Raw genomic sequence first — 14,141 nt, 5'->3', positions numbered from 1 at the left:
GGCTGCGATTGTGGCATCAGCACCAGGAATTACAGCAGGTAGGATATAGTATGGGAATCCAATCTATAGCCAGGCAATTTGTGTTACAAGCAGTCTATAGCAAGATGATAGACTAAATTGTTGCAATATAAACCTCAAGATACTTAAAGTGGTAGTAAAGTGACTTCTGTAAAAATCCATTGAAAGGCTGGGTTTTTATAACAGGAGAGACCCTAGAGGTCTCTTCTGGCATAAATGTCCCCCCTGAAAGTCAGCAGGTAATGCGATCTGAACAGCGAATGCCCAGCTCAGATGGCGTTTACAGGCCGCTCTGTGTGCCACGGTGAAGCGAGTGACGTCACCTCAGCCCGGCCATTTAAATGGCAGATTTGGAACCTGGAAGACCGGGTTAACATGAAAGTACCAGGGAGAGATCTGTGACAGTCCAGCGCTGGGCGGCTCTGTCTGTAGGCAAGTCTTTCATAAAATACTAGTACGCAGTGCATACTAGGACATTATGACTTAAACCTGCAAGGGGGCATTTTTTTTGTTAGTCTCCTAATGAGACTTTACTACTACTTTAATCCAAACAGCAGCTATCGTTCTGCACTCAAAATATTTAAAAGAAATATAGGAGACAAAAACTTTTTTTTTTCCTTAGAAGTAATAAAGATACCTGTATCTGGGAAAAAGTTGTTTGCCAGTTGCTGCGGCTGTTGTTGTATAACCAACTGCTGTTGTTGCTGCTGCTTCATTATCATCTGCTGGCCCAAGATTGGCTTTGGAGGAAGCGCTTGCTGCTGATGACCACTAGCTTGTACCAAGTGTTGACCACCAAGCATGTGACTCTGGTTAGCTGCAATATGCATGGGTGACTCTAGTGTGGAGCTAGCTTGTGTACCAAGTCTCTGCTGCATTTGCTGCTGAGAAGATAAAAGCGGTGGAGCAGAACCTGCGCCATGATGCCTAGGTACTAGGCCTATTCCAACTAAGTTTGCTTGATGTCCATCTTGTTGAAGGTGAGGTGCTGAAGAATTAGGTATGGATGAGCTGGTTAACATTGGATGAGGCTGTACACCTTCTGGATGCTGGGATGTCAGCATTTGCTTTTTCTGTTGTTCTTTTTTCTCATGTTCTAGAAGGTCCTCTATTAGGAGTGGGAGTTCACTTGCTACAAGAGAACTCTCCATCTTATCTAGATCATCACTGGGAGACTGTCGATTGCACTGCAGGCCTAGTGGACCTTCATCCAAATCAAATTTCCCTAATATTAGGTTGCTTGGATTAGCCATAACTGAAGAATCTTTACTGGGAAAAAGGGAGCCACTCTGATTTGTGGCTTGAACAACATTTGTACTAGCAGTATGAAGACTAGGTCCTGACTTTAATAAACCCAGTGAAACCTTTTCCGTTCCAAGGGATGATTCAGTTTTAATATTGATGGAATTGTTAGCAGAAAACTGACAGGTATTAGCCTTCAAGCCACTATCTTCTAGCTTTGGTTTTAAATCGCCTGGGTACGAAGACTGATTTGTTTCAACACTGGAAGGGACTTGGGAAGTACTCCCACGGCCATCAAGGCGGGGGCCCAAATCAAGTCCTAAGCCGCCTGCTAGTTTATCTTTGGTTATTTCAACTTTTGCTTTATCTTGCAAATCTTGCTGCAACTTGTTTGGCAGAGCATCCATTTTCGCCTCTACAACTGGATCCATTTTAAGCATTGCCTCCTCTTCAGCTTTTTCATTTGCAGATTCAACTAGACGCAAATGTTCATTGAAAATATCTTTTTTGTCTCCTGTGTCCAATTCTGGGTCTGTATAGGCAAGGAGGTCAAACTCATCACCGTTCAGAAGATCATCTAAATGTGGATCATTTGTTTCAAGGTTATCAAGGTTGTCCAAATCATCATCCGCTTTAGCAACATCTAGGCTCAAATTTGCCAAATCATCATCTTCCAGGTCTTTATGTGAATCAAAATCAACATCAAGCTCTGGAGGTTCCTCACACTGTACTCTATTAGCTCCAATGGCAGCAACAGAAGCTTCCTTTGAATTTTCAGTCTGTGAGGTGGCTGGAGGAGGTGGATCACCTGTTTGTTGCCGAGGGATCTCTGGAACAGCTTCCACTTTAGTCTGAAGTGTTTGTGGGACATGAATAATGTTTCTGCCCTGAGGAACTGATGGAGAAGTAGCAGCCACAACTTTCTGAGGCTGTATTAATTGATTCCTTATTACTGGTACTTGTAAAGGATTACCCTCACCTCTAATTACACCTGTCATTAACAAGGAGCTGGTACCATCATTTGGTAAAAAAAAGCGGGGCCTGTTTTGAGAGCCAGGTGGTGAAAAAGGACCACCGACTGGTAGCTTCTGTCCATGATTATGACGCAGCTCAATATAGGGCGCTCCACCAACAGTGACAGAAGAGGGGAGCTGATCTCCAGGAAATGGTAAACGCACTATTCCTGTACTGCCCATTGTAGGACTCTGTGATGGACGATTCACTTCTGGAAACCGAACAGGTGCCATGGTCCTTTGTGCTGTCACTGGTGGCTGCCAGACATTTTGCTGATCAGGGTAAGATCCCCTTGAATAGAAGGCCTGTGGTGTTTCAGAAGAATGTCTAAACCAAAAAAGAAAACAAACATTGCATTACAATTGAGACTGGTGCTTACACATGCGCAGCATTTAAACATATAGTTTATACATTACAACTGAAAAAAATTAAATCAAGATTGGAGCATGACTGTGTGGAACGTACAAAAATGCAAATAAACCTCTTCCTTATGCAATGTTAACATCTGAGTTAAACTTAAAATACCGGATACGGGTATTGGCCGACTTTTGTCAGGATGCTTATTGTAATGGGAGTCACTTTGGGCGGGGGGCCCGTGGAACCCAGCTTACCTTAGAGAGGTCAGGAAACCCATTTTCCAGTTCCCCAGGCCCCTCTTATGTGTAAGTTGCCCTGTGTCCAATAGGGGCACAGGGTGACCTGAGAAGCCCAGTCTGGTCTGCCTAACCAGACTACCAGTAGAACCACACCAGATTCAGTATTTCGTTTCACCAGTTATCATGTGTGGTTTGTGTTGAAAGTTGGAGAGGCTTCTTCACTTGGGACAGTAATATTTATCAACAATTTCCTTTAAGAAATATATGAGGATAGATAATCCACCTTTCAGACTGCTAGATAGTTTGAGGTGAGGTTTAAGTATTTATTATGTGGCTGTATCACATTGTTCTATTGTTTATATCTGCCTTGGGAGCAAACTATTATGGGATGTATATGTTTATGTGGATTAGCTTACGGGTTCATGAAATCACTGTCAGTTATTAGTTGCTAGAGGGGAGGGGGGATTTCTCCAAGAGCCCTGCCTTTTGATAAGACTGTCAACTGTTTGAAAAGTTTGAACGTACATGTTTCTATTGTTACTGGATGTACAGTTTACCCCACCCTGTGTCATTATGCAAAGGAGGGGGATTTTCCCCAGAGTGTAGATCTCTTTGTGCCTGTGATTCAATCAACAGTCTTATGTTTTTACCACCCTACACTGAGTAATGGCTAGTGACTGGGCGGGCTAAGGGATCTAGGATTGTGCTGGTACTGGGCAAGAGAAGCTTATACGGCAGACATACTCCTCTTGAGTACTGGGGTCCGTCACACTTATCCACAATCCTTAATTCTTGGCGAGGTGCTACAAGTATGTAAAGCAGAAAAAACATCTTCAATGACTACAGACTTATCTCAGGCCAGTGACTCACAACGCAGTGACCAACTCTGAACCCTAAGGGCAATGTCCCACCAACAAGTTTGTAGCAGTGATTTGTAGCAGCTACAAACCTCTGATTATATTTTCTGGCGATTTGTAGCTTAATAGAGAGTTGCTGTCTGCAATGTTCATCTATGCAGCAACAAATTGCTAGTTTTCTATTATCTGCAGCTGCATTGTATAAAATGACTAGAAACTGAAGCTGGCAAATCGGTACAAATCTGTAGCTTAAAAATTTAAAAAAAAAATTGAAAAAAAACAGCGATTTTGTAGTTGCTACAAAATCGCTAGTGTAACAGGGGCCAAGTTATAGCGAAGGTCAGCTAGCCAGGTGAGACAATTACTTTCCTCTGTGTGTGCACATCTACTGCTTAAAGCCTCAGTCATTTCTAAAACCAAGAGCTAAGCCGCAATCTCACTGGCCAATATGATTCTCAGGGATATAGGGGTGGAGGAGATTCAGGGATTTGGGGGACTAATATTCTTGGGAAGCGAGCAACAGGAGTCAAGTTTTTATGACTGTAAATTTCATACAATTATTACAAAATGACAAAGTACCTGGCAGAAATATCAACAGCAGCAGGTGAAGGCAAAGGTGTACTCAGTCGCTCCTCTTGTGGAAATGGTGATGGTACTACTTGTCCAGAAACTTTTGGAGCGCTGGGAGAGGGCGGAATTACTCCAATTTCATTTTTAATCTGTACAGTAAAAGAATATAAGAAATAAAAAGCAAACAATTGGATAAAAAAGCAACATGATGAAATCCATCTCTTTAACCCTTAGCAGTAATACAAGGACACATTCCCTTGTACCCCTTTTATCCTTAGCTGTAAACATTCTGCATAAATCAATTACTCAAACCTAGCATGTATCATTAATATCAAAAAACCTCCCAAACATAAAATCTTATGCATTAGGTATGAAAACTCACTTGTGTTGGGTACCCAGAAAGCCGCCCTGATGGATCATACCCTTGCCCACCAGGTTCTCCACTCCACCCTGGTTGGGGTGTGCTTAAAGCAGCAGCAGCAGCTTCTTTCTCCTGCCTCAATGTATTCCTCTGGATTTGCTGCCTGATAAGAAGCTCTCGCAGCCTCTGACGCTAGATGTAATAAAAATATTTCAGCATTTGCTACATATACAGCAATTAGGACATCGATTTCTGTGCCCCACCATATATAAAAACAGACATACCTGTCTTTGTTTCTCCTGTTCAGACTGGCTGAGGTTGCTAAGAGCAGCTTCAGATGTTCCTTGTAGCTCTGGTACTTCCTTAGCAGTACTGCCAAGAGAATTAGAAATGGCAACAATATCTTCCCTTGGTTTCTCTGCCGGAGAGTTAAGGCCTGTGCGCTGGCTAGAAGCTGGGGACTGATAAGGTGCTTCCTGGGGTAATACTGAAGGAGGACGGAGTGGGGACTGAGCATAAAGTTCTGAAGTGCTACTATTTCCAGATGAGTGTGGACTACCTGCAGGGTGAAAGGGGGTAGCCGTACTGCCACTGGGAGAGGTATAACATTGTGGTTTGCTTGGGGCAAAATGACTGCTTGTTGAATGGGAAGGAGTTAAATGGGGCTGTTGAGAAGGAGAACTTTTCACACCATCTCCAGGAGAATGAGGAAAAGTGAAGCAAGATTGGTTTTGAGAACTCTGATACACATTGGCTCCAGGAGATCGGGCAAACAAAGAAGCTTGCTGCTGGCTTGCCTGTACTTTGGTATGGGCATCCATAGACTGTGGATAGTTTGTACTGCCAGAAGCATGAGAAATTTGTGCTGCTGGTTTAAACCCACCTTCCATAACTGAAGGACGAGGTGGTTTGTGAGGAGGGGCAAATGGATCCCGAGACTGTGGCCGGGAAGGTGGACGGGAGTATGGGTCTGGAGATTGAAAACGTGGAGTGACTGGGGATGGGCAAAAAGCTTCAGCTGACAATGGTCTAGGTGTTAAAGGTGACTGGGAGCTCCCTTGTGACTGTGGACTTGTAGGGACACGAGTGAAAGGATCAGAGGACAGTGGTCGAGAAGCCAATATACCTTCTACAGGCTGAGGTCTAGGAGTTAGAGGTGGCTGAGAGTAAGGATCTGTGTATGGGGTTGTGGAAGTTTGCCTATACATTTCTGAATGATGCTGTGGTGATGCTACCTGTGCTTGCATGTGTGCATCTCTGTGTGATGGAGCAGGGCTGTGAGGTTCCATCTGGGACATACGAGGGGTTAGGGGTGCTTTGAACACATCACATTTCATCTCATTTGTTCCATCAGACCCAGCACAGTGTGAAAAACTAGGAGATCCAACATCATCTTTCTTAATTTGAAGAGCTCCATCAGTCTGTCGCTTTGGATCTATGTAACGAGTAGGTGACATCATTGGCTCAATTTTGATTTCAGACTGCTGGCAAGGCCTTGATCCAGGACTTCCAACCAATGAAAGATTATCAAGTGATCCTGTAGAGTAGCGTGGCTGGATGAAGGACTCTGTTTGATGATGTGGAGTGGATGAATGGCAAGTCTGGTATTCCATGCTTTGAGTTGTATTCTGTGTATTCAGTGAATTTTGAAGCTCTGTCCCAGAAAGAGTCTGAAAACCTCCACTAGATGCTGGAGACTGTGTGATGGAAGACGAATATCGGGGGTCCAGTGAATATGCAGGAGATGTAGGAAAGTGCTCTTGGGATGGCGACTGAGGGGGCAGTTTGAAAAACATGTCATTAGAAGACTCGGTTCCTGGAGTGCTAGCCGATGAAGGTTTCAAAAATAAGTCCGAAGAGGTAGACACTGCCGAGCCACTAGATATAAAGAGATCTTGTCCTGATGTTCCAGGTCGAAAATCTGGATTCACTGCCGTCTGGGACCCTGGTTGCAATGGCATCTGAAGCTGAAGCACTGGGCGCTCTGCTTTCCGTACACCTTCTACTTTGGATTGCTTATTGATCTGACTTTCAGCCTGCTGTAGCACCAGTAATTAAAGGCAGTCAGAAAACGAACAAGGTCAAACATTCATTTCCATAGGAAAAAAAAAAAAAAAGACAGGACATGCCAATTACTACAAGTAAGGAATGTGCAGAATTTATAGCATTTAAAGTGTGCGTCTACCAATAAACAAAATCAATAACACTACAAAACATTGGACAGAAAGAAAGTACTCTCCTTTGCCACACAGAAACTGAGAAAGAGCAGATTAAAGAATTGAATTGTTTCTCATAAATGCAAAACTTTTCTTTTTAGATAGAGGAGTGAAGAGATGCCTGTCAGGCCTTTATTGCTCTGTCTACAAAGTGAAGATTTATTCTATTTGTCCTGGTGACCGCTGGCACTGGAATTGAAAGTGGGGGAAAATCTGATTTTCAGTGGTCATTAAATACCATAACACAAATCGTAAGGAAACATTCTATTATTCCAATTACCTAAAAGGTTTATCCAACTTTGGAAAAAGATTTCCTCACTTTCTGTTATGTGAAGATAGGAAGTGACGGGGAATCTTTTGACTCAGGATGCATAGCGTGAAAGGTCTGACAGGGATTTGTAACCGTTTCCTACTGTATTCAAAATGAAAAGAAAAAACTGTTTGGTTTTAAAAATACTAAGCCCAAAAATCAAAAAATGTAACTGTAGATTTTTACATACTGGATGTATTCGGTTACTTTTTTTCTGGCTTTTTTCTTTATTTTCACTTTGTGATCCTGTCAAAAACACATTTCCTGTCCTCGGAGACCATGCTCACCTGTGCTCTAAATTAGGAGAGTTGCCTAGGGTGACAACACTACTTCTTCAGCAGCTACAAACACCTTCCCCCTTCCAGATTTTCATTGCATAGGGGGGACAAGTTTTATTGTTCATAGAAAATAAATGAGGAATCTCACAACATTGTTTGAGATATTGAACTGAAGACATAAAGACACTGGTTTCTAGATCTAGGGTCAACAAATAATTTTTCTGCACTTGCAGTAAATGTAATTGGTCTGGGATAAAAAAAAAAAACAAATGCAACCACAACTAAGGACTAGAAAGATGTAGTAACACCTTACACTTTTGTTTTTGGGTCTGGACATTGTTTAAGAAAATAAGACTTCTGAATAATCAATAGATAGTATTCCCAAAGTACTGAGATCAGTTTTGTACTCAATTTAACATTACGGGTATAGAACAGATAGGGCATAATTAAAAATGTATAAGAACTGATCTCACAGATTCTCTTCACTGCACAGTTTAGTTGCCCCATTTAACATACAGCTCAAGCACAACAGAATTAAAACAAATTGGGCGCTCCAGTAAAGGGGCCACAAACAACTACTCTGCTTACAGAAAAAAAAACACTTGAATCTACTGTGTCAGATATAGAGATACAGATTCTATTATGCACCCTGAGGACTACAGCTTTGCTATAAAACAACCCAAGAAGGAGGGATAAGAGACAAAAAATAAGAATATATTGCTGCAGTGAGTATTCTGTGTAAATGGCAACACAAACAAACAGAGGGGTTTTCTCAAAAGTTACTGCAGAAGTGGAAATATCTGTCACCTGGAACGATTAGCAGATAATGTTTTTAAGACTTCCAGCCACTTGAAAGGTTGCATTATTTAATTACAGTTTAAAAGATGAAAAGCACCCATTTCACTTATGCTTCCATGAAAAGATCTGGAAAAGGTGATGTGATTAAGAAACACGCCCTACACATACAGCAACAGAGGACACAGTCAAATAAATGATGCAAACTTAGATCAAAATAATTCATGGGTTTACCTTCTGTACCTTGTTTATGCGATGTGCCGCACGATTATCTTTGGCTTTTTGCTTCAAAAAAAAAAAAAAAAAAAAAAAAAAAAAAGGAAAAAAAAAAGAAAATCAAAGATTAAACTTTCTGACAACAAATACAATAACCACATGTCAAACGCAATTTTGAGCGCAATATCACCCAAAATTCAGCCAATGATAATTTAGATAGATACTGACACCGATGCATGATTAAACGTGAAATAAAGAAAACTCAATATGAATTATGCAATGCTTACAGAAAATTGGAATTTTGACTTGCATAAATTCCAGATCCTGGAGTCCAGCACAGAGCACAGGATGTCAAATAAAATAAAAAAAAAAGGGCAGGCTGTAAAGTCTAAACATTTAAAAAAAAAAAATGTTTAGGTGTCATCATCCCCATTCAACTAGCACTAGCCAGAGAGGAAGGGTCAGGAGCGCCAGCGGGGGACCCGAAAAGAGGAGGATCCCTGCCGCTCTGTGCGATTCCATTGTACAGAGTAGGTAAGTATAGACATGCTTGTTTTTTATTTTATTTTTTAAATGTACCTTTACAATTTCTTTAAATGCTGCTATCTTCAGGTGACTGGACACTGGCAAAGCTATTCTGGGTATGCCCCCCCCCCCGGTCACCCTCAGATAACCCCACACCCACTCTGCGGGACTCAAGTTTTGTAGCAAGCAAAAAGAAACAGAACAGAGGGCAGGACCTGATAAATATTAGATAATATTCACATTATCCCAAATTGTACAAATACAGGAAAAGAAGTAATGCACCATCGATGGTCCCCAAGAAAAACGGGGGGTGAGCAACAATAAAGCAAACAATGGCAAACAGGTCCACAAGGAAACAAGGATCAACAGAACATAAATGCTCAGATGATAGCTTGAAGCATCTTACAGCTAAAGCTCACATCAGTAAAGGCTTAAAGATGCACCCAGTAAAACTATGAGAAGCTATGGACAGAAAACCAGGTGACAGCTTTGCAGACCTGTGAAACAAATGCTCGATGCTGAAAAGCCCAAGAGACAGCAACAAATCTAGTTGAGTGTGCTCTAATAGGAAAGAGAAACCTCTTTTCTTCAGGACATAAGCCCTGAAAATGAGCTACCTCAGCCACCCAGCTATAGTGGAAGAGGAAGCAGGATGACCTTTCTTGGGGACTTCAGTGAGGACAAAAAACGGAATCAGTTTTTTGGAAGAAAGCAGTTGCAGCTAGGAAAACTCCAACTGCTCTGACCACATCTAGACAATGAAGTGAAATCTTTTCAGGGCAGAACAGAGGAAAGGAGGATTATACCCTCAATGAAATAAAAGGAAAAGACCAACTTGGGTAATAGGGAAGGTCTAGGTCTCAGAACCACCATATATATGTAAGATGAGAAAAAAACCTTCTTTCAAGAAAGAGCCGCCAGTTCAGAAACATGCTTAACTGAGGTAATGTCTACCAAAAAGGCAACTTTAGTAGTGAGATCCTTCAATGGGATATCATGGGCAGTTGAAATAGAGGTTTTTGAAGAAACAAAAATGCCAGATTAAGACCCCAGGGAGACAATGGAAAACAAAGTGGGGGATTGACACCAGCCACACCATGAATAAACGGTCTAAACAAGAGTGTGCAATTCCAAAAGGTCTTTGGAACAGAACGGATGGGGCAGAAATGTATCCCTTTTGGGTACTTAAGCCAGCCACAGATGGTGCGATTTTCTTTCCTGCAACCAAAGTTTGCTACTTATAGTTAATGAGAAAATCAAAAAAAGACTGCGCTAAAAACTAAAGCCCATATTTGACAACATATATGATTATGTGAATATTCAAAAATTCAATCAGTCTGGTAATCAAACCAGATATATGAGTATAAACAATAAAGTGAAAAAAATTTTTTTTTTTTTTTTTTTAAGTATACTAAATATGACCTAAAATAACAATAATGGGAAACAAATATGTCAAATGACAGAATAATGTCCAAAGAAAATGGTGGAAATGTTCAAGGTAATTATATCCTTGGATAAAATAAGTGATTCTACGGTAAGCACTCAGCAAGAAATCCTCCACCATAATAGATGTACGCTTACCGGAGGTAAGCTAGATAACAGCTTATCAATGGATATCCACACGAGGGACACAACTCCTAGGATCTCCTCACAAGGAAGGGATGAGCAGGGACTGAAACGTGGTATGTCCAAAGTGTATGGAATATTGACAGATTTGGAAGGACAAGAGACACCTCCCAGATCCTGTGGGACATATCTGCCATACGGCAGTACGTCTATCAGAGCTTGTGGAGATGGCCTCCCATGTACTCTCCCCAGAGGTTCTCCCTACGGTCACGATCTCCAATGGGTGAAGTTAACCTTGGGTCGCGGTCACCGATAGCCAGGACAATTGCCGGTGGGGGTTGTCAGCTTGCTCACACACTCTCCGATTCCAGGCAGGTTCAAGGGGTCAACAAAAACCCATCATGGATATATTCATGGAGGAAAAAGAAAGAAAGGGGCTCCACATGGCGTAGGTCAAAAAAAAATTTCAAAGGGATTTATTGAATAAAAACCTTACAAATTAAAAATTAAAAAGTGATCACTGGATAAAAGACAATGGAAATGTGGGAAGCTAAAACGCCCTACGCGTTTCAACTAAAAAGCCTTCAAATGGGGCCCTTAGAATGACTGCTAAGGGCTGGGATCCACCATGGCCGGGATAGTCACTGATGGACGTACTGCCCTCTTTGAAACGTTTCCAGGGGTGAAGATCTTGCGGCCTCCAGATGAAGTTTAGTGGAAGTCAGATCATAAGGCTGACTAGCAGGGAGTATCCCTGACAACTAGGGAATGGTCTGTATTTGAAAACCAGACTCAATGAGTAGGTAACAGGCTACGCTAGGAAGTCCTCCTAGGAGGAAGGAAAGACGACTAAGCCCTCTCTAGTTACAGTCCAGCAAAAAGTGTCTGACTTTGTCTGAAGAGATCAACTTAGTGTCTACCCTAAATTCCAGACTCTCTTTACTCAGAGGGAAACACCAAAAGCAATTGAGAGGCTGCACGAAAAGGGAAGAGCATGCTAAAAGGGAATTCCCCAAATAACCCCAAAAAAGGGGCGTACGAGGAAAAACTGGTACAGCTAAAGATAAAAAGCGATTAAAGGTTCACAGGGAGTGGACTTATAGTGAGGATTTAGTCAATGCAGTTCCAATCAAAATGAATACTAGTATTATAACTGCATAAATCTAGATGAAGGTCTCCTGTGTGTACTGCAATGGGGATGCCAAGAATGGGCAGTAGACTAGGATGAAAATAAAAGTCAGTACGGCGTGCATTGCCCAAAATTGCTGGTGGACATTGAAGAGGTAGGTTCTTACTATAGCAAGGAGCAGCAGGGACTGACCTAGTCAAACTTGTAAGGTCAAGAGGTCCCTCAGTTTTGGGGGGTTGGGGGGGGGGTCGAGGAGGATAGGGCTAAGGATTAAGCCCTGCAAGATGTGCAGCCACCTGTGAAGGAAAGGGACTCCTCTGCTGTAGGGAACATGAAATCGAGTAAGCTTTCCCAAGGACAGGATCCTTAGTAGTAGCAGAAATAGATGATGGTTGATGAAGTTCCTCTGCCTCAATCACAGAAAAAAAACAAATAGGCATGACAGTTGGAAGCAAGGTTATATGGGGGGTTGGCTTACTTCTGTTTGCCAGTGTCCCAACCTTCTGAACGTGGCAGCAAGACTCAACTGACTTTTTACAATTCCTATGTCACTCAAAGGGATACAGAAAATACATTGAAAACAATACACACCAAATACAATACACACCAAATAAGGAGCTTTGTCTTGCGCTGGCACTTTCCTCCAAAGCTTCATGATCTGTTTGCATCGACTTGACCAATCTAACGTAAGATAAAATGAAGGATTTTGGTCACAGGAAGGTACAGTAAGTCCAGGACAGGAAAGCAATTGCAAGTAAAGAACAAACATTTATGGTAATAATTTAGGGTTATGTCTCATGTAAGTTGGGTCCAGTAGGCAAACGTTAACACCCCTACAGACATAAGCCTAAACAACCTACAACATTCCTAACAAATGCAGCTGGCACAGTGCATGGGCACACTTGTCACTGTAAGCACATTTATGTTGTTCTCCTGAGCACACAAGAAGCCAGTTTACTCTTCTAAAAGCCACCTTATGTCCATGGCCACCTTTACATGCAGAGAATCGAATGAAAAAAGATTACTACAGATTTTAGGCATTTTGAAATGCATGTGTAAATTGTGTCAATATTGTAATCTATATAGTATCCCCCCCCCCCCCCCCCATTAGCTTTGCATAACCTTTGAATTTCCTCACCTGGGTAGTCCTTCTTCAAATTAGGAAAGTTTTTATTTGCATACAGCACAGGCGAAATTGTTGACATCTCCCCCAGTTCTTCATCTTTTTCCCAGCGTTGTAAGCTGCGTTGATTGTAGGAGAGGCCATCAGTCTCACCCTCTGTGGTTGGAGTAGTTGGGGTGGAAGCTGTGGTCCATGAGCCATCAGTGTCACAGTGCTCAGGACTGAAGAAGCCACTTCTATCCCTACATCAGTGCAGAGAGAGACTAAGAATTTGCCCTCATCACAATGCTAGGTTTACCCACAAAAGAGACATGCAGAAAACAAACATCAATTCGATTAACAACAGGTGAAAAAGCCCTGTTGAATGAAAATCCAAATTAATATGGTTTTACATTACAGTTGTTCCATATGAAATTGCTCAGTATGTTTTGCTATAATCACGAGTAGAGAGAGAGAGAGAGAGAGAGAGAGAGAGAGAGAGAGATATTTGTGTGGCAAAAAATTGTGAAGTAGAAGGAAAATGATAAATGGTTTTCAAAATGTCTTACAAATAAATATCTGAAAAGTGTGGCGTGCACTTGTATTCAGCCCCCGAGTCAATACTTTGTAGAACCACCTTTCAGCGCAATTACAGCTGCAAGTCTTTTTGGGGATGTCTCTATCATTTTTGCACTAGAGAATGACATTTTTGACAATTCTTTGCAAAATAGCTCAAACTCTGTCAGATTGGATGAGAGCGTCTGAACAGAAATTCTCAAGTCTTGCCACAGATTCTCAATTGGATTTAGGTCTGGACTTTGACTGGGCCATTCTAACACATGAATATGCTTTGATCTAAACTATTCTATTGTAGCTCTGGCTGTATGTTTAGGGTTGTTGTATTGCTGGAAGGTGCACCCTCCCCTCCGCCCCAGTCTCAAGTCTTTTGCAGAATCTAACAGGTTTTCTTCTAAGATTGCCCTGTATTTAGCTCCATCCATCTTCCCCTCAACTCTGACCAGCTTCCCTGTCCCTGCTGAAGAAAAGCATCTCCACAACATGATGTAGCCACCACCATGTTTCATGGTGGAGATAGTTTGCGACACAAAGTTTTGCTTTTACGCCAAAAAGTTCAATTTTGGCCTCATCTGACCAGAGCGCCTTCTTTCACGAGTTTGTTGTGTCCCCCACATGGCTTCTCGCAAACTGGACTTCTTATGGCTTTGTTTCAACAGTGGCTTTCTTCTTGCCACTCTTCCATAAAGGCCAGATTTGTGAAGTGCACGACTAACTGTTGTCCTGTGGACAGATTCTCCCACCTGAGCTGTGGATTTCTGCAGCTCCTC

The 14,141-nt window shown here is 42.0% G+C and overlaps 1 protein-coding gene across 5 annotated transcripts in view; it reads right to left on the bottom strand.

Annotated features, from left to right (window-relative positions):
- KMT2D (lysine methyltransferase 2D) overlaps nucleotides 1–14,141 on the bottom strand; it is a 247,640-nt gene that overhangs the window by 81,322 nt on the left and 152,177 nt on the right. For 4 of the 5 annotated variants that reach the window (XM_073614049.1, XM_073614048.1, XM_073614050.1 and 1 more), the window contains 7 exons: nucleotides 12,832–13,058; nucleotides 12,301–12,374; nucleotides 8,492–8,542; nucleotides 4,943–6,697; nucleotides 4,680–4,850; nucleotides 4,307–4,446; nucleotides 656–2,601 (listed from right to left, as the gene is read on the bottom strand). In XM_073614049.1, coding sequence (XP_073470150.1) covers nucleotides 656–2,601; nucleotides 4,307–4,446; nucleotides 4,680–4,850; nucleotides 4,943–6,697; nucleotides 8,492–8,542; nucleotides 12,301–12,374; nucleotides 12,832–13,058 — 4,364 coding nt within the window. The remainder of the gene's footprint in view (nucleotides 1–655; nucleotides 2,602–4,306; nucleotides 4,447–4,679; nucleotides 4,851–4,942; nucleotides 6,698–8,491; nucleotides 8,543–12,300; nucleotides 12,375–12,831; nucleotides 13,059–14,141) is intronic. The other variant, XM_073614051.1, reaches the window with a different exon arrangement.

The sequence above is a fragment of the Aquarana catesbeiana genome, linkage group LG02 (assembly GCF_042186555.1).
Source record: "Aquarana catesbeiana isolate 2022-GZ linkage group LG02, ASM4218655v1, whole genome shotgun sequence".
Classification (NCBI taxonomy): domain Eukaryota; kingdom Metazoa; phylum Chordata; class Amphibia; order Anura; family Ranidae; genus Aquarana; species Aquarana catesbeiana.
This window is presented reverse-complemented; position numbering and strand designations above follow the sequence as displayed.